The 27,013-nt window shown below is 39.8% G+C and overlaps 1 protein-coding gene across 1 annotated transcript in view; it reads left to right on the top strand.

The window, feature by feature from the left end:
- Positions 1-27,013, top strand: part of CSMD1 (CUB and Sushi multiple domains 1) — a 1,854,468-nt gene that overhangs the window by 893,541 nt on the left and 933,914 nt on the right. Inside the window, exon 5 of the mRNA XM_063441118.1 lies at positions 14,487-14,694. Coding sequence (XP_063297188.1) covers positions 14,487-14,694 — 208 coding nt within the window. The remainder of the gene's footprint in view (positions 1-14,486; positions 14,695-27,013) is intronic.

Here is a 27,013-nt window from a genome sequence, read left to right as displayed (position 1 = left end):
TGAAGAGCCGACTACAGGGCGCTGTACACCCAGGTCCCACAAGCGAAAATGGCGGCGGCTCAGAGCACCTAACCAAACGCTCCGGCAACTCACAACCACAACGCTGACCTACACAAAGGGCGAAACGAGCACACAGTGAACACCGGCTGGAGAGTGGAAGGGACCAAGAGAACCACCGGACCCTCTGCCCGCAACACGTGCCTCCCTGGCCGAAATATGCTACACTCACCTAGGATGGCGGCTTGTCAAGACTTCAAGCAATGAGCAACATGCAGCACAGAACCTTCTCTGAGGCAGTCGACTGTCAGCTGTAATGCATATGTTCCAGAATATCAGGCTAATGCCGACACTGCCTCGAAGTATACCTGCCTTCTAACCCCACCGACAAGGCATCTGAGAGGGAACTGTACCTGCAAGCGCGAGCAATGTCATCAGAATACCCCAGCTCCACAGAGCCAGCCATGCACATCGGGCTTCTCAAGAGGCCTGCTTCCAGGGGCCAACAGTGGACTGATTTACGATAGCAACATATGACAGGGTCAGGTCGGTTGTATATCCTCTGGATCTCTTACACCCTAGATACACGCCAACAAGCCTATTTAAAACGGACCCTCTTTTATGTGACCTATTTTTAAGTTTTTATGTTTTTCTATTATGCCGCTAATTTATGCATTTCTCTTCTCTCTGCTCGACCTGCTATATATACTTACAGTGTCTCATGCATGTTTAATCCACGTATTCTTAGAATGTAACCACGGTAGCTTCACGCAGCCACAAACACACACGCAGGAATTAGACACCAAGCAAGTCAATAGCGATATACTGTTTAAAGCAGAGGGAAGCCCAGCTAGCTTGCTTACTTAAAACTAAAATCGTTTCTGCATGATGATGCTTGATCTGAGCGTGCCGTTATGCTAACCTGAGAGCAAGGCGAAAAGGGCATACTCGGACGACTAGCTAGTACCAGGGAATGCTATAACATCGAGATGAGCTAATATGTTTAGGTCATATAAAATTAAGCAGGCACCTCTGGCCGCCTACTTTGGGATAATTAGTAGAATCCGCAATAGCAACTGACCAACACTTTACTCTCTGATGTGTAAAAATTATATATGTACCTAACGATCCTTATCCTACAGTTCGTATACGAAAAAGCTCCTGCCAATGCTTAACCCTTTACGTTATAGAACAGTTCGTCATCGTTTGTTTCTCATGATAAATGCTATAAAAATGTGCTAGCCAATCACATGCCATAACAAGTCAATGTTCATAACAAGCCTGCAGTTGCTGTTGTGGCACTGTAAGACAAACTATACGTTCTTTAATATGCACAAGAAAAATAAAGAATTTAAAAAAAAAAAAAAAAAAAAAAAAAAAAGAGTGGGTACCCTTTTAACGTCTCAAAAAATCCCAAGCTGGGGGCGTGGCCTGCTGCTGGAGCTGAGCGGACGCATGTAAGATCAGCTCCGACTTATAGAGACCAAAAGAGCAAAAATAAACGGCACGCTGAGCGCAAAACCTGCTACAAACACATATACTAACCGGGGGAAGCAACCACCATGTCGCACAGACAGAAAAACAAAACGGGAAAACCCGACAGAGCTTCATTCTTCATGACGAAAACTGCGGCCTCCAGATTGAGGGAGAATCAGGAGCCTGCACAAGATGGCGACGCCCAAGAAAGGCGGGAAACTTCCCCCTCACCGCACGCATCACCTTCTCGCGCACCAGACGAACAGCCCCTGACAATGGGAGGCATAAGGGAGATGATGGAAGAGTTCACTACCAATATACAAAAGAATATGAAGAAGCAACTTCAGGAGCTGAAAGCTGAATTACATAAAGAGGTGCAGGAGATAGGTAACCGCACCGCATTAATCGAAACAAAACTGGACGAACATGCTGTGGCCCATAACAGCCTGGCGAACAAAATCCAAGAACTGGACAACATTGTGGAAGCACACAGACTCAAACTAGCAGATATGGAAGACAGAGCGAGGAGAAACAACCTCCGGTTCCGGGGCATCCCAGAATCTGTCCAGACGGCTGACCTCCATAACTATCTGTCCGACATGTTCCAAGCTCTTACCCCAGAAATCCACCCTGATCAACTTATAATCGATAGAGCGCACAGACTGCACAGGCCTAAACATCTACCGCCTACAGCAGCAAGGGATGTGATCGCTAGAATTCACTTCTTTCACGCCAAAGACAAAATCATGAAAGCCAGCAGAACTGCAGGCATGCCTGAAGAATATAAATTTATTAAAATCTTTGCGGACTTGTCAACAGAAACCCTGCACTTCAGGAAATCGATGTCGCCCATCACCACGACCCTGAGAGAACAAAATGTAAGCTATCGCTGGGGATATCCTGCTAAACTCCTCATCTCGCATCAAGGTGCGGTCCATATGGTTGCAGATTTACCACAAGGCATCCGTAAGCTGAAGGACTGGGGACTGCCGCTGCCACCCGGTGGACCTGAAAAATCGGCGAAAGTTCCAAGAATGTCGCCAGAATGGTCCTCTCAGTGAAGAGCTCGAGATATACGTAAATATATTACACAAGCACACACACACTTAAACAACATGACAACCCCTAGATTCTGCTAAACTTCAACAGAACTTATTACCCTTAATGCACAGCACAAGTTCGAACTGTTTATGGTCGTATAGACGTTAAGCCCGGAACATTGGCAGCTACCACAGCTGGTTAGACTTTGACTCTGCCCTACACAAAACGGATTTCGCATAAGGGCATGAACTGTGCACAGGGACCTTGTCACTTATCTCAGTAACGGTGTCAAAATGTGTTGGCTCTTTTGCCTTTAAACTTAGTATTTGTTTTGAGTAATAACTGTTTGGTTAAACTGTACAATCTACTGTTAAAACTGCTCTGAGGCCCCTAGGTGAATGACTAACATGTTAATAGGCATCACCTGCACCCCCCCCACTACCCGCACCTACTGGTTAGGTGGCGGACCGCGGCCCCGAATATGGGAGCCCGTCTGGGTACATCACCCATTGATTGTTCTGACCCCTCCCTACACCCCTCACTCTCGACATACTAGTAACTTGTTACACCCCAAGAAAACACATTCCTCTATCCAAAACCAAAGTTGGGCACTCAAAAATGCCGCAAAACACATAGTACACTTAAAGAAGCCATGGAGGCACAAAATTAGCACAGAAACACCTTTACCCCAACATGAAACTGGTCACCTATAATGTAAAAGGGTTAAACACACCAGGCAAGAGACGCCTTTTATTGCAAGAACTTAGATCTAAAGAGATAGACATCGCTTGTATCCAGGAGACGCATCTCCAAAATACTAAGACACCCGAATTATACACCAAATACTTCCCCAATCAATACCATGCGCTGTCCGCGAACAAAACGAAGGGGACATCCATTTTAATACACAAGGATGTAGCATTTATTGAGCAAAGAACACTAATAGACCCACAGGGCAGGTTCATCATGTTGGTGGGACTCTTCAACAATACTCAGTACACCCTGGTCTCGGCGTACTTCCCCAATAAAGGGGCAGAGACCTTCCTTCACCGTCTCATGCAAAAAATTGAACTGATCAAATTAGGGGGGCTGATCCTCTGCGGCGACTTCAATTTTATTACATCGCCAGAGGAAGACACGACAGCGCTCCCACAAGGAGTAAGGCGAGGGCAGATGGTCTCCATATGTAAAACACTCTCTAAAAAAATCATACTACACAATATGTACGACAGTTGGAGGGTTCTTCATGCAGGGGAGCGTGACTACACGTTTCACTCGAAAGTTCACAACACTTACACAAGGATCGACACCTTCTACGTGGACCAACAAACATTAGCACAAGTCTCTAGCTGTAACATTGGGGAAATAACTTGGCCGGACCATAGCCCAGTTTATCTAACCCTGTTCGACTCTTTCCAATTTAAGGGGAGAGGAACTTGGCGGATGAATGAGTCGCTGTTGCACGACCGCACATTCACGTCGCAAGTACACAAAGACTTGGCGAATTACTTTAAAGAGAACTCTAATGGGGAGGTATCGGACCAACATGTATGGCTAGCACACAAAGCTGTCGTAAGAGGACTTTTCATTAGGCGCTCCTCTTACCTCAAAAAGAACAGACAGAAAACCCTATTAGAATGCCAAAAGCTACTGGCGATAGCGACGACCCAAAATAAACTTAACCCGTCCCCAGCCCTACTAGAACAAATACAAACACTAAATAACCAACTCATAGAACTGAATGCAGCGAAAACTGCATACTGTTTGCAAAAACTGAGGGCAACATCTTACCACCATAGTGGGAAAGCAACTAAATACCTAGCCAATCGGCTAAAAGCGAAGCTAGCACACTCCAAGATACCCTACTTACACACCACAGACCATAAAAAGATTCAAAATCCCCTAGATATATCTCAAGAGTTTGCAAAATACTATGCAGATCTTTATAACTTAGGACACCGTCCCGGAACAGCCCCTCTAGATGATAATTTGATTAAAACATACCTGGCAAAACTCCCTTTACCACAGCTAGACCATTCACAACTTTCGACATTACTTGAACCGATCACCGTAAATGAAATACTAAACACAATCCGACAGCTGCCAGTGGGGTAATCCCCCGGGGCGGATGGCCTATCTAATTCGTATTACAAAACATTCGCAGATATACTAGCTCCGTGGCTGGAGCGGACGTTTAGGACGGCAACGGACACGGGTCAACTCCCCCCTGAGATGCTTCTAGCCACAATAGTGACCCTACCTAAGCCAGGAAAACCCCCAGACCAATGCAAAAACTTCAGGCCCATATCATTGTTGAATTCTGATGCTAAGATCTATGCTAAGATACTGGCCACCAGGATGAACAAACTACTCCCAACACTGCTAAATGACGACCAAACTGGGTTCGTACTGGGGAGACAAGGGACAGACAATAACAGAAAACTGTCCCTAATTCTGGAAAGGATGAGGGGGGCTGGTCCCGGCGGTCTACTCCTAGCCTTAGATGCCGAAAAAGCCTTTGACCGCCTGGGCTGGCTCTTCCTCCGCCGGGTATTGGAAAGGTTTGGGTTCCCGCAGCAATTCATCAAGCAAATATTTGCCCTGTACTCCCGCCCCACAGCCCAAGTCCTACAGGCTGGCTTCATGTCCGCACCATTTGATATTACCAACGGCACGAGACAGGGGTGCCCTCTGTCACCCCTGCTTTACGTGCTCCCTTAGAGCCACTACTTACTGCAATTAGAACCCACCAAGAGATAGAGGGAGTGGACTGGCACGGATGGAAGATTAAAATCAGTGCATTTGCAGACGATATCTTGCTGTACATTACAAATCCAATAAAATCACTACCCCACGTTATGCAACTCATTACTGAATACGGGGCGCTGTCCTACTATTCCCTCAATACTGCTAAAACACAAGCACTAGGCTTGAGACTGGACCCAAAAGTACAAGCGAGACTTAAGAGGGAATACATATTTGAATGGAGGACAGACAACATAAAATATTTGGGCCTGACATTTACCAAAAACCCTCAAGATATGCTCCCCTCAAACTACATTAGGGTCTGGAGGGACTGCACCGAAACACTGAAGGGCTGGGGAAATCTTTTTCTGTCCTGGACAGAGCGTATCATAGCAATTAAAATGATGATATTGCCCAAGCTCCAGTACCTGTTCAGGAACCTCCCATGGCAGGTGCCAAACTCATATTTTAAAAATGTGCAAACCAAGTTGATACAATTTGTGTGGGGAGCGGGACGGGCGAGAATATCCCAAAAAATACTAATGGCACCCGCAAAAAAAGGGGGGATGGCGTTCCCCCATATTAAGTCGTATTACCAAGCAGCAATATTGGCATCGCTATTAACGCACCTTAAGGGGACAGACCAGCCCCAATGGGTACATATGGAGAACCAAACCATGACCCCCTTCCGGGTATCTAGAGTATTATGGCTACCAAAGCCTCTCAGACCAGCAATCCCGTCCATGCCGACACAACTCAGTTTAGCTCTTAAAACCTGGGATAAACATAGAATACACTTTGAATCGCACCACCCACTATCGTTAGCTACCCCGATTGATGCAATCCCGTACTGCATCCCTACATTCCACGCAGCACCATGGAGAGACAGGGGAGCCACTCACCTGACGCACTTATGCAAAGGTGGTAAATTATTGCCATTCTCGAAACTATGCAGCAAATACGAGATACCTCCCTCATCCCACTACTCATATATCCAACTACAATCCTTTCTCCATAAACAGACTAAGGAACAACCACATAAGCAGACTCCAAAAGGGAAAATAACGACCTGGGAACACACGGGAATCACAGGGGTACTCCCTCAAAACCTCAAACCACTATCTGAATGTTACAAAAGTATTCAGCCCTACCAGCCGTTCCATTGCTCCACTCCGGCACAACAATGGGCTGCAGACACGAACAATAACATTACAGAAGATACATGGTCACATTTAGTGACATCGGTAATGAAACTGGTGAAGTCAGCCCCACTGATTGAACAATATTTAAAAACAATGTATAGGTGGTATATGGTACCAACCCGCTTGCACAGACTGTTCCCCAATACATCCCCGACTTGCTGGAGATGCACCAGAGACGTAGGTTCAGTCCTCCATATCTGGTGGCGATGCCCTAAACTGGAAAGGTACTGGGCGGAAATAAAACAAATCATAAAGCAATCCACCAAGATCGAATTAGCCTTAGACCCATTGACCTTTTTGCTACTAGACATACCAACCGACTTACCTACCGCAGTTAAAAAACTGATATATCACATCTTACTGACAGCACAGAGGGTTATAGCGAGATCCTGGAAATCTCCTGCAGCACCGAAAACCCTTCAGCTAATACAAGACATAGACAAGCAACTCATATATGAAACCCACTACTCTGTGACACAAATGAACCAACATAAACACACAGACGCATGGGAAATGTGGAGGTCATGGAGGACGGACACACGATCCACCTCGAGTTAATATTCCTTTTGAAAAGACACATAATAGACAAAGACGTTCAGTAGACATAGGTTGGACACTAGAAAGCTATCCAATAGATATCTAACAAAATACGCCAGGTAGAAACGAGACAGACAATGCGGAATCAGCAGATAGCAATTAATTCACCGTACTCCCAATGGGTACGTAATCGACCGCAAGGTGCCACAACATACCAGGGCAAGCGGTTTGGAATATTATGCTGGGAATGTAACCACTAACTGTAATATGTAAAATGTACAATGTAAAGTGAACGTATGCCTTCCCCTCCCCCCCCTCCCCTCTTCTCTTCTGTATCCCTCCCCCGTTACCATGACTTGTGGAAAACTCAATAAACTTCAAGTTTCAAAAAAAAAAATCCCAAGCTCAAACTAAAATCACACACCTTTTAATCTTTTATGAGGAAAATTGATCATCCTTTGCTATTGAAATTGTGAAGTACTACACCATCCAATATAATTTGCATGTTAATAAGTCCACTCGTGTCCCAACTTCAGAGGGAATAGATGCATTTTTAGTTTCTGTATTTAATTTTGTAAATTCTGTATACCTTATCTAGCGATTAGCTACTATGCCCAATTAACAAAGGATTTTGACATTCAGGAAATCTTATCAACTATAGCATCATTACCATCACATACATCGCCAGGACCGGATGACTTAAGAGGTATTATCATACATTTCAAAACATTTTCTCCCTTTACCTGTCAAAACTCTACAACAAATGTTATACTACAGGTGTTCTTCCACAGAAAATTCTTGAAGCTCACATAATTACTCTTCACAAGACAGGTAAAACTCCCAGTTTCAAAGCTTCAGACCCTTTTCTCTCCTAAATGGAGAAACAAAACTATATGCAAAATTTACAGCTAACAGGTTTGGGATGAGTTCGTCCTCAATTGATACACTATGATCAATCAGGATTTGTACAATCAAGACAGGGGTCTGAAAATAAGATGAAAGTATTAAACATCTTTCATTATATAGAGAAACACCAACATAGGCTTGTTCTTAGCATTGGAATTGGATAAATCCTATGATAGGCTAAACCGTAGTGTATTACATAAATTTGGCTTAACCTTTCAAGTAATCACTAGCATTATGGCACTATACCAGTATCCATCTGCTAAACTGTCCAATGTAGGATTTAAATCGGGTATTTTTCATGTCACTAATGGGACACATTAGGGTTGCCCACTTTCGCTACTATTGTTGGTTTTATCTCTTGAACCACTATCTCACGCTATCCGAACACATTCTGACATTCATGGAGTACATATACATGGTCGGGAACATAAAGTGTCCCAATTTGCAGACGATATCTTCTTGACAATGACTAGATCCTTAGACTCCGTTCCTACACTACTGACTCTTTTAAAGGAGTTTGGCAGATTGACATACTACAAATGTAACATTAATAAGACACAATCCCTACTGACTCTCAAACAGTTCTGGGATCCCAAACAGTTATGTGCAAGCCCTGCAAGTGATACATAAGTTTGATTGAAGAACGTATTACTTAAACTACTTAGCTACAGTTGTGCTCAAAAGTATGCATACACTTGGAGAATTGATAGCAAATGTACAATTTTTTAAAGAAAACATGAGTGAGTCGACAGAACACATTTCTTTTATTTCTTATGGAATTCATATTCAACTGTAAGTTGTAACAGAATGGCACAATAATAAAAAAAAACATGGCAACAAAGAAAAAAATTAAATAACCCCTGTTCAAAAGTCTGCATACACTTAGTCTTTAATATTGTGTATTGCCCCCTTTAGCACCAGTAGTAGTGTGCAGTCTTTTGTAATAGTTGTCTATGAGGCTCCAATGTCTTGAAGGTGGTGTAGCTGCCCATTCGTCTTGGCAAAATGCCTCCATGTCATGCAAAGTCTTTGGTTGTCTTGCATGAACTGCACATTTGCAATCTCCCCAGAGTAGCTCAATCATATTAAGGTCAGGAGACTGTGATAGTCACTCGAGAACCTTCACCTTTTTTCTGCTGTAACCACTGGCGGGTCAACTTGGCCCTGTGCTTAGGGTCATTGTCATGCTGGAAAGTCAAAGAGTGTCCCATGTGCAGCCTTCGTGCAGAAGAATGGTGACCTCCAATGGCATAACCATCTCACACAGTTCTCTGAAATGCTACATTTCTTGTTCCTAAGATGTTGGTCCAATCCTATCAAATCTAAATCACTATCACTTTGCTATTATTATTATTATTATTATTATTATTATTATTGCCATTTATATAGCGCCAACAGATTCTGTAGCACTTTACAATATTATAAGCAGGGGGATTTAACTATAAATAGGACAACTACAAGAAAACTCACATGAACAATAGGTTGAAGAGGACCCTGCTCAAACAAGCTTACAGTCTATAGGAGGTGGGGTGTAAAAAACACAATAGGACAGGAAATAGGAGAGAGTAGAGTGCTGCCCTTTAGGAGAGAGCAAGAGACAGGCATTTGAGGTAGAGGTTACTCTGGTAAGCTTTCCTAAAGACATGGGTTTTAAGGCACTTCTTAAACGATTAAAGACTAGGGGAGAGTCTGATGGCAGTAGGCAGGCTATTACATAAGAAGGGAGCTGCCCATGAGAAGTCCTACAAGCATGAATTGGCCATACGGGTGTGAGCAGCAGACAGGAGAAGGTCACGGGCAGAGCATAGAGACCGAGAAGGATCATACTTATGGATCTGTGAAGAGATATAAGAGGGGCTAGAATTGGTCAATGCTTTATAGGTATGGGTTAGCACTTTGAATTAATTCCTATAGAGTAAAGGAAGCCAATATAAGGACTGACAGAGGGGCGAGGTGTGAGAGGACAGAAATCAGTCTGGCGGCAGCATTCATTACAGACAGTAGCGGGGCAATACGGTTTTTGGGAAGACCGCTTAAGAGAGGGTTAATAATCCATGCGGAAAATTACTAGAACATGGACAAGCTCCTTAGCAGCATCTTGCATAAGAAAGGGGCGGATGCGGGCTATGTTTTTTAGATGGAATCTACAGGATTTCGTAACATACTGCATGTGAGGCTCAAAGGTGAGGCCAGAATCAAGTATGACACCAAGACAGCACACTTGCAAGGATGGACTGATGTGGATACCACTAGCTTGAAGGGAGAGTGAAAAAGGAGGATCAGTATAAGGAGGAGTAAACAAGGGGTTAGCTGCACTCACCTGAACATGCTTAAATGAGGTGCTGCTGGGGGCCAATAAGTACAGTAAAAATGAAAATCCAGCTCACTCCCTTATCTACTGAACAGCTACTTTGGTGCTGACCGATTTTGTTAGTATTATTAAGTATTATTTAGTATTATTGTTAGTATTATTAAAAACACCTAATCTAGGCAAAAATTATATTATATGATCATACATTGCATAAGCCTACCACAATGTCAATGTACCCCATCTTTGCATCTAATATTCTACTAATGAAGTGTGTTAATCGAGGTGGTACAACCTGACAACGAACTTTTCATAAATCTTGTGATGAGCCCCACGATGCACTGTACACTTCCCTTCTGATGCACTTTTTATGTATTTTTTTTTTCGTTTTCTTTCTGTCTATGTTTTTTTTTTTTTTCATTATGTTTATACTGTCACGATTCGGGAACCTAACACGCTAACAGGTCACAGATGGTAAAGGGTGCAATACCGGTCCTTAGAATGGCCGGGTTAAGCACACTAAGAATAGTCAGGAGACAAGCGAAGTAAAGGGAGCCAGAAAACAGGAGAACGCGAAACAAGCCGAGGTCAAAGGAATGGAGAAAACAGGAGAATCAGAATAACAAGCCAAATATTCGGTAACCAGAGAGAAACACGAGCAAATTGCAATACAGGTATCATAAGACCACAACAGGGCACTGAGAGACAGGAAAGGTAAGTATTTAAATCATGTGCTTAATTCTGATTGGATAACTTCCAATCAGAATTAACAATCACACGTGGGGGATATCTATACCTCCCACTGTGATTATTGTGCTGTTGTTTTAACGGCGGGTCACGTGAGTGACCCCGGCGTTCAGATAAATGTGCCGGCTCCCAGCGTGCAGCATTATACATGCTGCCGCTGGGAGGAGAGGAGGAGGACACGAGCGGCGCGTCAAGCAGAGAGGATGCCGCTCGCCGACAGGTAGGGGAAGAGGGGACAGCGGGCGGCGATGGACCGAGGGTGAGTTCTGCGAGAGGATTGCAGCCTCCCCTCACAGCCGCCCGTGGAGCCCTGACATATACTCCCCTTGTTACAAAAACTTTCCATTCACCTTGCATTGATTTTATGGCACAAATGTTACACAGGCGTATTATGTACATTGCTACTCTGAATACATTGTACCAAATTTGAATCTCTAATAACATGTACAATATAATAAACTTTGATTTATAAAAAATAAATATGTGAATTACAGCTGATTTGTTTGCTTAATAGATGGGATCACTTTGGCTAATTTTCATATTTGAACAAACTGAGCAAAAAGGGCATATTCTTTTATTGTTAATATGTTCATTGCTATTTAAACAAACATACCGTATACAGTAAAACATTCCAATGTATTGTAGTTTCTATCTAATTAAATAACGGAATCATCTGCAACTTAAGTGCTGAATTCAATTTGCATTCTCACTTCTATCTTGATTTTATTTTCATATCAAAAACATTAACTAAGAGTTTAAATCAATTAAAATTAACAGTTTAAACATTTCGACAGGACAAACTATCAATTGCCATTATGCACATTGAAATAATCAACCTATTCTTTCTTACATCCTTGTCATCTGCTATAGAAAATAGTAGCTGACTATAACATCATATCTCATGGAGAACGTACGCTTTATCTGCTCTTTTTTTAACCATTGGAAATGTTTTTACTTTGCATTGCAATATTTTTATTGAATAAATTCATTGAATATTATATTTTATTAGATGTTTGTCATTACTAAAGATCCATTTGTGGATCGAAAAGTTGTAGTGTACTCTCTGTTCTAATATATTTGCCTGAAGCTGTTGGAGTGCCTGGACCTCCTTTCCTTTCTATTTTTGGTATTTACAATTGATGGGATTGTGCCCATGGTCCAGTTCAACACCCTTCGCTTTCTGTGGATTGAGTGCGGTTCCTATGAACATAATGTATTACTAGATAAATGAACATGCCCCAGTTTAATGTTATTTATTCTGCCTAAAACCTGTGCACCCTCAATGCACAAAGTACCAGCTTTGCATTTATTATATGTATTGGCAGCTAACACCAATAGTAAACAGTTACATTGTCTCAATAAATGGTTGAGATCAACAGCTGGAATGTGGTTTAGAAACTAGATATGTTTTTTTAAAAACAGTCATGCAAATTTCCTTGAATCTGATGTATGCATGTACAGTTTATTAATATATCAACAGCAGGTGTACTTAGAATTTTAGCCAATTTATCATAGCACAATGCATGGAGTAGCGATCTATATTTTATATTAGGAAGTTAAACACTTGATGAAACTTTTCCATTTTATGGAGAAATATGCATAACTTATAGTTATAAGTCAAATTGTGATTTGATTGTACATTATAGCAAATCATTTTCCATTTGTACTACAATCAATATATGGACACATTATCTGAACTAAAACGGTTTTTAATCTTTCAAAATATAATTTCTAAAATTATTAAAAATTAAAAGTTAAAAGTTAAATTGTTCAATTATCATGGATGCCTTCATATATATTTTTTTTTTGGGGGGGGGAGCATAGAGAGATGCTTTATGGGTCATATGACAACAAAGGTAGTGCAACGTGATTTAAAATCCTCATTTCTAGTTACTTTAACATCTGTAGTATAGTCGACTTAGTAGCTGATTCTCAATTCCATATGAGTAAAACCATCTTCAGTTTTGTAAATCAAATTTCAGTCTTCTCTATAAACCATACCTTGAATTAAGGCAGATGTAGCTAAAATACATTATATTAAAATAAATACATCTCTGCAACTATCCAACAAATTGAAGACAATTCAACATTGCGGCATATCAAGTATGCAATCAAACTCTTGATGAACATTTTTAGTGTCATTGATGTTCATAATCTATTCTAAATTGAAAGGGCACATAGGTTTTTTTTGTAAATTTGGCTATACATAGATGGGTTTTACGACAAAGTGGCGCAATCAGAATTTATTTATGGAGATCTGTAGCAAAAAAACACAGATTTTTATTCTGATTTTTATTTGTAGAAAAAATATTGTGTGTCACTGGCACATGTGCCATTCCATATTTTTGCTCAAATTTCAATTTTATATTTTTCAAAATTCTGAAATATGAAATACCTATTTTGTATTTCCTGATTTCATGATTAGACCCAAGTCCTCATTAACAATAATGGTGACAACTACAGACTATTGTGTGATGCTCAATCTGAATTTACCAAGCATTCAAAGGCATGTCTACCCTTACTGCAACCAGATTTGATTTGAACCATGTTTGAGCTACCTGTTGGGTGGCAAGCAAATAGATGTGTTACTATCTACAAAAGCACAATGTTATACTTAATACTAAAACACTGTTTAAGTTTTACTTGCTCCAATGGAAAGAAAGGTTTTGTCATGTTCAAATAAGATTTGTATTTTTTTATTATCCAGTATTATTGATTTTTCACACTTTAAGGTATATAAAATGTTTGTTGCATGACAAAAATGTGAAAAGAAACACTCAACGGAATCCACAGGAAAGGTGTTAAGTTGGGCTAAAGCATTTAAAACATATGTTGTAGGGAGTTGAACACTGATTTGCAAATGTTAGGTTTAGTCAAACTTGAGAAAGTCATGAGCCTAACTGAAATTACTCTATTGACCTAATTTTTGGAAATTGTTTGATAGTTTACTAAAAATGGTACCACACAAATAATGTTTTATTTATTTTTAAGTCAAGTAAAACATATCCTCTTGGTAATTCAATTTACAATTTATTTCAGTTAATAAAATAAAGTTCGAAAATTGAGTTCATGTAGATTCAAGGCATTTACAGTATAGCCTGACCTGAGATTTTAATCTATGGTCTAGTACCAATTTTAACTTCTTCCTATCTGCTTCCTATCTGCAAGTTTGGTACTAAAGACAATGTGGAATCTGATGTATTTTTAGCCTTATATTATGTAAAATAATGTAGGAACTGTAGATACTTCCAAAATACTTCTAAAATATGTTTTATTCAGTTAGTCCATGTATATACTATATATATATATATATATATATATATATATATATATATATATATATATATACACAAATATATATATATATATATATTCACATTCTGATGAAAATCTTTTATAGACTGAAATGTTGATGTAATGTGACTGTACTCAAAATAAATATTTGAATTTGGTTGAAAAGTTCAGTGAGAGCTCTGTCTGTCGATTACATAGAAACTCACTTATTTTGTTGTTATTCATTCTTTTAGCTGAAGGAGCATGTGGAGGAACGTTACGAGGAACAAGTGGAGTTATTTCAAGTCCCCATTTTCCATCAGAATATGAAAATAATGCTGATTGCACATGGACCATCCTTGCTGAACCTGGAGATACCATAGCTCTAATCTTCACTGACTTTCAAATGGAAGAAGGATATGATTTTCTAGAAATAAGTGGAACTGACGCCCCTTCAATATGGCAAGTACCAAACCGCAGATCATTCTGGCCCTTACATTAATAGTATTTAACATATTTTAAATACATTTGTCTAATTATTGTTGATATTATTTGATTGTAATATTGTATATACTTACTATGATGATTTATCATTCCTATGTATTTAACAGAAATAGACTGAGATATTGCTGAACATATTGTTTCATGATACATAATATAATAATACAGGATGATGCAATTATATTACAGGGCAATGTACTGAAACATATTCAGTATTAATACTTACATTACAGTATTTACTTCAGAATTACTCATATAGAAAATCTGGGGTCAAGCACAAAAGACTAACCCTAAAAGTGCAAAATCAGTTGAGTAATTTAGTGACTAATACGAAAAACTCTGAATTTCATGTACAGTATATGAATCTTGACTTTTATCAAGAACAGAACTGTGCTCAACTTGCCCATTTAAAAAAAAAAAAAATGCATCAAATTCCTAGATTTTACTTGTTTGTTTGTTTGTACGTACAGTGTTTTTCACATTTTCATCATGTAAACTGTAATAATTTGATTGTTATTTTTACCTAGAAATATATTATATTAATATAGCAATTGACCAGAACCACTGTTCACATCAAAGTTAGTTTTAGAAAGATCACAAATACAATATTTAAATACTACATTAACATTAAATCAGTCTTCTGATCAGTGTAGTAAAAATTATTTTTTTTTAAAGCGTACTATTATAAAAGAAGAAAGTGCATATGCATTGAAGCACTTTCTTATTATAGTCTATCAATTATAATGTGGAGTGGAGTAGAAAGGGGTTGCCCCTATATTTAGTGCTCACAGAGCATGATAGGAATGAGACATCATGTTGTCTGCCTACGAAACCTTAGGTTGAATATAAATTAGTGGTTTGTGAATTAATTGTTGAGTCAAGTAAGTTGAGTCAATGTTAGTCAAGGTCTGCCAGTAACAAATTATTGAGAATTAGGGGCGAAATGTTGGGTTATGCATATCTGATTATATAATTATTTTTGAGAGGAAAAAATAATATTTTTTTATTTCATTTAAAAAGCTACTGACTTTTAAAAATGGTTTAAACCTAGCTCAGACTTCTTTTTTTTTTAAATTCTTTATTTTTGAATGTGCAGGTAGGTACATGACATTTCCATACGCTACAACAGCGTTCATATAAAGATTCACACAGGTTTGTTCGTGGCATTAGTATGTGCACATTTTTTTTTTTTTTGAGCGTAAACAAAAACGATAAAACAGGTTGAACAATGGTTAACAGGTACTTCACTATAGTCTAGCATGCAAGTGAGTTGAAACGAAGTTACTATGTATTATCATCCTCCAAGTATGTGCCTTAACCTACAAGTCTGGGTAAAAAACAGTCGTTGCCGAGTGGTTAACGTTACATATTTACATTGCAGGCCACCTGACTGATGAATCAGTCTTAGGAAACGTCAGGCTTGGGGACGTTACTAGCATAGGTTAATAGAGTAGGTTAGATCAGAGAGTACTATGTACTGCAGGACTGGAACAGTGTGGTGGCGTGCTTAACTGGTGAGATAGGTGTAACCATAAACAGGCCAATCGTGCTCGTCTGGTCCAGAGTCAGTGTTATATGCTGATTATAATATTAAGCTAGGTCGACTGGAATGTCGTCTTGCTTAGTATGCTGGGTTTTAAGACACCTATTACACTGCCTCTCCGTAAAGGTAAGGAAACCTGCCGAAAACGTGTAGGTATTCGGGGTCGAGCAACAACAGTCGGGTGGATCCGGCTAGTCCAGCTTTGGTATAGCAGGTTAGGCCGATTAAGAGGTTAACATTAGGCTAAGAACATGTTAAGACATATTACCAGTGTGCAAGCTTGTGTAGCCTGCCGTTCACAGTAAGTAGGTTCTATGGCTAGGCGTGTGTCTTGGGATGTGGGAGAGTTGGGTTGATTTACGCCACTGTGTGTCGCTATTGGTAGTTGGCTGGTCATCTAGGATATAGGGGGGGGGGGTTTAAGGGGCTGATTTCAGGTTCCATTGGACCTCTGCTGCGGTGTATAGGTTCGTGGATATCAGCTGTTTGGGATCGAGTTAAGCATTAAAGTGATAATGAGCAAATCGAACAATAAAAAAAAAAAAAAAAAAAAACACTACTTAAACATATCTAGCATTACAAACTTTGATAAGGATTTGTCTATTGAGGCTAGATGCCGGAGAAAACACGCATGAGTCATTCGAAGTAAGAGTAAGTCCATTGGGTGGTAGTGGGTTGATCGGCCCAAATGGTGTCAGTCCTCAGGGCAGACAGTTTCTTGTTCATCCTACGTCGGTCAGGCAAAGGCTTGGTGCCCCTATAGCATGTGGATAGTTCCTCAGTGGGGGAAAAGTCAAGTCGGAGAAAAAAAAACAAAACACTTGCCATTCTCTGTGTCCGTTAGGGGGTAATCCACTGTATGAACAGTGCAGTTCTTATAATCCAGGGAACTTTTGCGTCGGAAAAGTGAGGATCCTTATTTCACGGGAGGTGTCATGGCTGGCTCAGTGATGGTACCGTTGGGGAGGTTCTTCTCGGGACAAATGTCTCAGAGGTGGCTGGATTCCATGTATGAGTGGCGTTGTGTCTAGTCGGTTGTTGCAGTGCATCGTGAGGAAGGCCCCAGACCGTAAGGTGTCTTCTTGCTTCTGTTAGGTCGGCTATCAGGTAAGAATCTTCCCCCTTAAGCACTTGTAGTTTATGGGGTTTGCGCCATTGGTACTTTATGCCGTGCGTGCGGAGTAAGGCGGTGAGCGGCCTAAGGGATGCGCACCATGCCATCGTACCTCTAGACAGGTCCGCATAGAAGGTGAGGGACATATCTTCGAAGATGTAAGGAGATTGATCCCTGAGGGCGGCCAGTAGTGCCGATTTGTCTTGGAGCTTCTGAAATGTAATTATCGTGTCCCGGGGTGCCGCCGCCGGGGCCGTCTTGGGTTTGGGTATGCGAAATGTGTTTTCAATGCACATACCTTTGGCTTGTTTTGTGGGGAGGATTGTGCTCACCAGGCGTCGGATGAGGTGGGGAATTTCGGCGTCGGAGATTGAGTCTGCAATTCCCCTTACTTTGAGGTTTTGAGCCCGCCTCGTGTCTTCTATCGCCGCCATTTTCTGGTCTACTTGCAGGTGCTGGCGTTGTAAGGAGGCCACTTCTCGTTGTAGCGAGGTGAGTTGTTGGGTATAGCTCTTGGAGTCTCGTTCAACGGCGCTTAGCCGGTCTGAAAGGCCCTGAATATCTTTTTTCATACCCGCCATGTCAGCCTGGAGGCCCAGTCGGAGCTCCTTCAGCAGCTCTCTCATCTCGGCCTTCGTGACCGGGGACGTATCCGATTGAATCCTAGGCTGCATCTGTGGTCGGGTAGTGGGTATGGTCACCTCTTCTTGGTCCGAGGTTAAAGCATCAGAGTTGGTGAGGTCGTCTGCAAAGTCCGCATAGTCTGCCATGTGGGACTCTTGGGCCTCACATGCCCTCCGCCATAAGTCTCCAATAGTTGCGCCTGGCCGAGTCCCGTCCGATTTAAGTTTCTTGTTTTTCTTCCCCATTACTCCCTATATCATCGGGGTAGGCAGTGAGGGTTTTTTGTCGATTTTGGGGGAGATATTCGTAGATTTAGGCAGTATATTGGCTTGTGCAGCACGGAGCTCGCTGAAGTTGCGACCGCTCGCTTCGGCTGTTGGCTCCGCCCCCCCTAGCTCAGACTTCTGGTGAGTGTTTTCCTTGTTTTTTTTTTGGAGGTGTAGAGTACACTTTTTATTATATTAATTGCAAGAAAATAATCACTTGTTTACTTAAAATAGAACATTGATATTTTGCACGTATGAGCTAGTGAATGTTAAAAGAAATTGAAATGCGTGGCTGTGCATTTTAGAATACCACAGAGTTAACGGCTGGATACAGAACATCAGGTCGAGCAAATTAGTACTGCCATTATTTCGCTTAGGGGAAATGCAGAATTCGATAAATAGCTTGGAAAATGATCTGTTCTTTCATTAAATATTTGTGCATCTACCTTGCTGTGTGGTCTTGAGTAAGCATGGTTCCGTCTTTGCATTTTTTTTCTGACATAGCCTTATTGGAATTATAGCACTAAATGATATTACACACAACACAATAGAAAAACAACATGTGATATTTCCAGGAGGCATTTGCATTTATTTTCTTTTCTTGTTCTTATAAATGATTCATTGTAATAAAAAAAAAAAAAAAAAAAAAATCACACTAATGTTGTACACATGTTCAAGCTTTGGATATTAATGTATTTTGATACTCCTTTTAGAACTGACGTGTCAATCACATTGAAAATGGAACAAGTTTCAAAAACAATTGTGTTCTCAAATCAAACCATTACATAAAATACATCTTTACTTTATCACTGCAGAAATCAATTGTTTTCCCCCTACTCCTGCAGAGTGAGAGATAGTCAATTTCCTTTAGAATAGAGAACAGGAGCAACATACAAGGCTATAGGAACCTTTAATCTTCCAGCTTCCAATGCAATAAAACGAAACAAAATCTGACATTTAGAATTGAAAGATACAGTGTGATCGCTTTCAGCACCATACTTTAAAATTGCTGCAATATGTTGAGACAGAGATAAATTAGACACCTTTCACACAGATAAAATAATGCACTGTTTGCCTGTATGTTTACTCTGCTCTGTATTTACAGCTTATCTGCCTTGAAGAAGATAGCTGTCTCACATTGTATATTCATGTAATCTAATTACTCTGTGTGTTCTTATAAGCCAAAAATGTACTTGCATTAGACTTATAGTATGCAACACACAGCTAATATGCCTGCATTGAGTAATAACTGTACTAGAAAGGCATTTTTACTATTGGACAAAACACAGTTTATTTGGGCCTATCAGAAACATACGTTTAGGAGATTAATAAATGTTCCAGCACACTATTAGTTGCAACGATCATCAGTGATCACTTCCCTTATTTATGCAAGCACACAGATACTTGTAAACAGAATGTTTACTACCAATTCTATTATTACAAATGGTGAAGCTGGATTTAGCTACTATGGGTTTTCACTACTGATTTTGTGTGTTTGTGTGTGAAAAGCAATATAGACAACTTTATGTTATTTATGTTTGATGGGCTAACTTTAGCATGATTCAGATGAAAGCAGGAGATTAGGTTTTACTGCTAAAATGTAAACAATATTGAATAGTCAGGTAAAAGAAATATGGCATACTGTAAAAAAAAAACAAATGGTAAGAACCACATCCTTTCATGATGGCACTTGTATATACATGGTTTCCTGGGTCTGCATCCATATCCCGCAATTAAATTCTTTCATTGCAAACAAATGTAATTTGCAATTGTTGTGCTAAAAGCAAAACTGGAGCTGCCTTTAATGCACCTGCTTTGCTTAGCTCCCCCCCAGGTACCCTGTGCATCATGGGTAAGTAGGGAGATATGATATATTTAATAAAACTTTAATAAGCTGAACAGGTGAATAATTCTTCCGCACCCACCCACTCACCCTGTCACATCATCTGCCCATCTATACACATATACTCAATGTAGATTCTGGGGTGTTTTTTCTGTAAAACCTTTGGTAGCAAAGGGGTTACAGTTACAGTTAACTCCACGTCTAGAATGTCTATAGTATGTGGAATTTCTACTCCCTAGGGGTGTCATTGGCAAGTAGAAATGTTGAGCCCTGTTTTAAGACTTTGTGCTGTATTCATGTACTAATATCTGTGCATCACATTTAAGCAAGAAATGTTATTGCCACATACAGTTTTATTGCCTGGAGTTTAAATGTAATATTAATGCCACTGCAAAACTTATTGTTATAGTATTGTTTCATCTCATGAATACGAGGAACTAAACAAAAGGTTAACATGAATGCACAATGTTGAAAGATTACAATTGTTACTGCTAAATCATTGAATATTCAGCTTCAATGGAGATTAAGTTTTATATAGCTTAGTTATTTCTCAGGAATTGCATCTGCAAAGTCGATTACAAAACAGATGCTGTTACTAATTTATCTAATAAAGCTCCCATTGTCATCCAAGTGATGAAATATAGCAGCGCCTGCTAAACTATGATTCATATGTTCTTCTAAAATACATGATGTGTGAGACTAGGGTTATAGTAGTTAATCAATGTTTCATTTACATAACATTAGTGATTCCTGGTCATCTGCTAATGTGTCTTCTAGAGTGTTGAGGAGAAGTGAAATCTAAATTCATATCTATTATAATTCATCACAGATTGACAAGAATATTAATTTCAAGTTAGACTCCTTTAAGATTAATATTAGTTTAAATGCACCTTTTGGTTTTAAGTATTATTTGGAGCATTTAGAAAACAAAATATATATTTTGCAGAGAACCAAAACACATTACACTTTTCTAGAAAAAATATTTAGAAATGCTGGAAAAATGCTAATTTGTAGTCAATAACACATCCATTCTCTATTATGTTATCTCAGATAAAAACAGTCAAGGTTATTTACCAAAGTGAGAATTAAAAGCACATTTTGATCTTGCATTTGGTATTGACTTTGAATTAACCCTCAATTCTCCGTTTAATTAATCCCTCTGTCAATCTAGCATGGTAGGCAGAATTATAATTAACAGAAATTTGTGCTAATATTCATATTTTTTTCTATTTTAGATACTTTTTCTAGAATGTCTCTCTTTTTCATTTGCAAGACCTCTAATGTTTTTCTTTTATTTTGTTTTCTAATCTCTGCAATTGGAAATGGGATGAAATATTTTACAATTGTTTTACAACTACCTAAGAGAACATATTAGATGAGCTGCTGTCAGTGCTAATAACAGCGACATGAGCTAAACAGTTATAATGCCTGGATCCAAATGATAGTCATATAAAATTTAGCTAGGAAGGCAGGAAAGGGTGTGAGCTAGGCTCTAGTATGTGATCAGCCTACCCTTTATATGTAAATATGTATACAAAAGCGGTTCATTTTCTTAACCCCTTCATGACGGAGTCAATAGTGCACGTTCTGATCAAAACAAAACGTAAACAAAAACTGGAATTTGCGCTATATGTCTGTTCACCCGTAGTTCCCCTCTTTCATATTATATGCACCCACACTTATTATATATCATTTTGTTCAGGAGAAACAGGGCTTTAATTTATCATTAACGATTCATATATGGAACATAATTCGTTATGAATAAAATGTAAAAAAAATGTGAGAAAATAAGATTTTTTTTTAAATTTGTATTTCCGTCTGACATTTTAGCTGTGAATGTCATAATACTGTTACATTTTACTGCACAAAAATGCACATATTTGTAATCAGCGATGTCTCACGAGTACAACAGTACCCCCCATTAACAAGTTTTATGGTGTTTTGGAAAGTTACAGGGTCAAATATAGAACGTTCCATTTTCAAATAGAAATTTGCCAGATTGGTAATGTTACCTTTGAGACGGTATGGTAGCCCAGGAATGAGAATTACCCCCATAATGGCATACCATTTGAAAAAGTAGACAACCAAAGGTATTGAAAGTGGAGTATGTTTAGTCTTTTTTAGTAGCCACTTAGTCACAAACACTGGCCAAAGTTAGCGTTCATATTTGTTTTTGTGTTAAAAAAGCAAAAAACAAATATTTGTCCAGTATTTGTGACTAAGTGGCTACTAAGAAAGACTGGACATACCCCACTTGCAATACATTGGGTTGTCTACTTTTGCAAATGCTATGCTATCATATCATGGGGGTAATTCTCATTCCTGGGCTACCATACGCTCTCAAAGGCCACATAACCAATCTGGCAAATTTCAATGTCAAAAAAATGAAATGCAAGCCTTATATGTGACTCTCTAACTTTCCAAAACACCATGAAACCTGTACATGGGGGGTACTGTTATTATCGGGAGACTTCACTAAACACAAATATTAGTGTTTTAAAACAGTAAAACATATTACAACAATAATATAGTCCATAAAAGTGCAGTTCGTTTGTAAAAAAAATGCAAAAAATTACACTTTTACTTAAAATATCATCATTGTAATACAATTTACCAGTTTGAAACACTAATATTTGAGTTCAGCGAAGTCTCCCGAGTAAAACAGTACCCCCCATGTACAAGTTTTATGGTGTCTTGGAGAGTTACAGGGTCAGATCTAGTGCTTGCGTATTAAATTCTCTGCACTTTCTCCCTGTGTTGTCAGGTATGTCAATCAAATGTTAATTAATCAAATCACCTAATTATGTTAAAAGATTACTTAAATATACACGTAGAATTTTAATATATATGCTTTTATAGGTATTTAAATTCTACGTGTATACTAATGTAATCTTTTATGTAATTATATGTATTTATCTATATATATATATTTGCGGTTATTTGTATTTTATATATAGATAGATATATATAGAATGTCATTCTAAGTGTATTTTGTTACCAATATATATATATATTAATAACAAAATACAGTTAGAATGAAATTACATATGTATATATAATTTATATTAAATTTTGTTTCAATATTTTATTTATTAATTTTATTATTTTATTTATTTATTATTGTAATTATACGTATATATATAATATATATATATGCAGATCTATTATATATATAATATATATACATATTATATATATGTAACGTCATTCTAAGTGTATTTTAATACTAATATATGTACTTACATTAGTATTAAAATACACTATGTATGACGTTAAATATATATAATATGTATATATATTATATATATAATATATATACATATATTATATATATATAAATATATTTATTTTATTTTATAACCTGTCTAATATTTTTTTTTTTTACACTACCTACCAGCAGGGGGACTGTCTAATATTTTAGGCAGTCCCCCTGCTGGCAGATCCATAGCCAGCTATAGGGGGCCATGTGATCGCTCTTTGAGAGCGATCACATGGCCCCCGGGGGCCTCATTTGCCGGAGGAGGGCTGCCTGGGCTCTCAGGCAGCCCCCCAGAAGAGGATCGCAGCGGAAGTGAGTACCGCCGGACCTCCAGGGCTCAAAGCCGTTACGGCGTTCCATGCCGCCGCAACGGCTTTAAAGTCCACTAAATGCGGGACGGCATGGAACGCCGTAACGGCGTTGACGGGTTAAGATCTGCTATCATGCACTAGGCAAGTTTATTTATCTATGCTAATGCCACTATAGTATCGCATGTTGATGCATTCTATTAGGGAGTTTGATAAAACCAAGAAAAGTACTGCAGGCAAAATACGCATGAAATATGTGGCAATCTGTTGCATCTAATGAGTAGGAATGAGTGACAGCAACAGTGTAACTTGCATAAGCTATAACAGTTTAGCAATTGAGTGACTTTCTAAATTATCTGAAAATGTTAATGTCTAATGGCATACCATCTATGTCAAGGCACAAAATAAAAAAATTCAGGTCTCAAAAAGTCCTGTGCTACTAGTGAACCCTAAAAGTTACTGGTCACTGCAAGACTGGATGGCCCATTAAAACACACTTTCAAGGGACGAATGTCTACTAGGTAAGGTCTGATCTAGTGAAATCTAACTCCTTCATGGGAAGGTACTGACGTTGAAGGCAATTGATTTTATAATTAAAGGGACATGCATCACTTTGAAACACCTATCAAAGATATTCTAATAGCTTTGAATTAGACAGTTGCCTCATTCCACAGGCTGAATAAAAGGTAGATATGTTTTCTTTCCATATTTCCCTGCTTTTTCTGTCTTATGCTTTCCAAACCAACTCAAAGAGGGGGTTGGGAGGGAGGATGGGGGAACACTGATCTAGCTAATTAGTGTCCTATTCCTAGGAATGCTGGGAAAGAGCATTCGGCATGCCTGAAATTTACACATATGAAAACATACTGAAAGGTGGAGAATGGAGGAAGTCTGATCAAAGAACACCTGATCACCAGCCAAAGCAGGTGCTGGTGTTGGATTTCTCTCTCCTGCAGCTGCACACTGGTACCCTGTCTCTATCATTAGTGGACTGGTTTGAAACTGAGATGGGTTGGTAAGAGGGGAGTAGGCTGAAGAAGCTCTTTAAGCTGAGAGGGATGCCCAAAAAATGCAATCTGACTAAGTTTATTGTAAGTTTATAAATATTTGTTTATAAACAGCCACTATTTATTTATTTATATATTTTTTTTATTACAGCCACTAGAGGTGCTTCTGATGCATTGACTGAGTAAAAAGTGACATGGAAGCTCCATAGGAAACCATTGATTCAATGCTTTCCTATGAGAAAGTTTGAATGCACATGCAGCACTTGCCTTACATGTGCGCAGGGGCATGCCTAGAGCATTTGGCACGCGGGGCGGGTCCTATTTTTGCCCCCACTTTAAAATGTAAAAAACAAGTGCATTTTTTTAAAATGTATTTAGCACAGAGCAGTGTTTGTATGTTTGAATGTTAGCATGTTTTTGTATGGAGTATTGTGACGAGACCAATCTCGCCACATTGCATTGGAGGAGCCTGGTTGCCCGCCTGTTGCCTTGGGATTATGGACCCTGGGAGATTAGACCCGTTCAATTCAGTATGATAGGAGTTATGTATTTTTTTATCCTTTTGTGTTTTACTGGTAACATGTGCTCAATGGAGTCTGCCTCTATCCCTGGATATAATTGGATTTTCCCCATTGTCTTCAGGATAGAGGGCTCTGTAAAACCGGTTTGGGCCAGATAGCCATGCTGCCAGCCAGGCCCCAAAAGATACATTACTAACTTCTGAACCCCTGGTCTGATTCATGCCATCTTTTGATATGTTGTTCCCCTGAATGGGTTGATTGTGAATATATATTTTTTAGGTGAATGTGATGTATATTTTAGAAGTTATGAATATGCTGTAAAAACTGTATTTTTCCTGCCTGTGATAAATCACATTAACCCATTGTGTTCAGTAATTATATCACAGGCAGAGGGGAGGATGTTATGTGTTTGTGCTGGGTGTGTTTTATGTTTTACTGTACGGGATTGGTTACATGTTGTCCCTCCCTGTGGGATGTCCCCTTGCATGGGGACTTGCATAAAAGTCTGTGAGTGTGTCAGGATCGGGACAGGGATCCAACACGCAGAGTACAGACAGTAGAAAGGTACGTATACCGGACCTTAGAATGGCCGGACTAACGTACGGAGAAAGATAGAATGGTCAAAGGCAAGCCGAGGTAGAGGGAACGAGAAGACAGGTAAGCGAGGAACAAGCCGAGTCAAAGGGTAACAGAGATAAGCAGAGTAATATAAACAAGCCGGGTTGGAACCAAAAGGAATCACTGGAATACAAGAGCGCTGGGTGACTAGACAGGCTAGAACCACGACAGGGCAATGAGCAAATGGAAGAAGCACTGTTAAATACCCTGGCTCAGGAGAGTAGACACGCCTCCGACGAGTCCTGATTAGTTACCAGACAATTGAGTGACAGGTCGGTCCGGGTTGGCGTCATGACGTCGACTGCTGGGCGTCGTGTTACAAAAGGAAGTGGATCCCTCGCGGCCGGCGTGTAAATGACCGGAAGGACCGCGAGGAACGGAGGAAACAGCCCTTTTGGATGGATAAGCTTCTAAGTCTCTACCTCTCTCAGAGGTAGAGACTTCAGGTACCCTGACAGTACCCCCCCTCTCAGATACGCCCACCGGGCGGAAGGAACCGGGACGAGATGGGAAACGGGAGTGAAACGCCCTGCGGAGGCGAGGAGCATGAACATCCTCTTGAGGTACCCAACTCCTCTCCTCGGGACCATATCCTTTCCAGTCGACCAGATATTGTACTCTCCCCCGGGAGATTCGAGAATCGATGATAGAGTTGACCTCATACTCCTCCTGACCCTCCACCTGAACAGAGCGAGGGGAGGATACCGTGGAGGAAAATCTGTTGCAGACTAGCAGTTTCAGCAATGAAACATGAAAGGAGTTAGGGATGCGTAAGGCAGATGGAAGAGCTAGACGATACGCAACTGGGTTAATTCGAGTCAGAACCCTGTAAGGTCCAATATAACGAGGAGCGAACTTCATGGAAGGCACTTTTAAACGAATGTTTCTAGTACTCAACCATACTCTATCGCCTGGAACAAAAACCGGAGCCGACCTTCTACGTTTATCAGCGTGTTTCTTAACCAGCATAGAATTGTGCAGAAGAATTTGTCGAGTCTGATCCCACAACTTCCTCAAATTGGCAACATGAACATCAACCGACGGTACCCCTTGGGAAGGAGAAACCGAGGGAAGAATGGATGGATGAAAGCCATAATTCATGAAGAAGGGGCTTGAATGAGTAGAATCACACACGAGATTGTTGTGCGCGAACTCCGCCCAAGGAATCAAACCGACC

The sequence above is a fragment of the Pelobates fuscus genome, chromosome 2 (genome assembly GCF_036172605.1).
Source record: "Pelobates fuscus isolate aPelFus1 chromosome 2, aPelFus1.pri, whole genome shotgun sequence".
NCBI lineage: Eukaryota > Metazoa > Chordata > Amphibia > Anura > Pelobatidae > Pelobates > Pelobates fuscus.
Note: the sequence above shows the minus strand (reverse complement) of the source record. Positions and strands in the feature narration are given on the sequence as shown.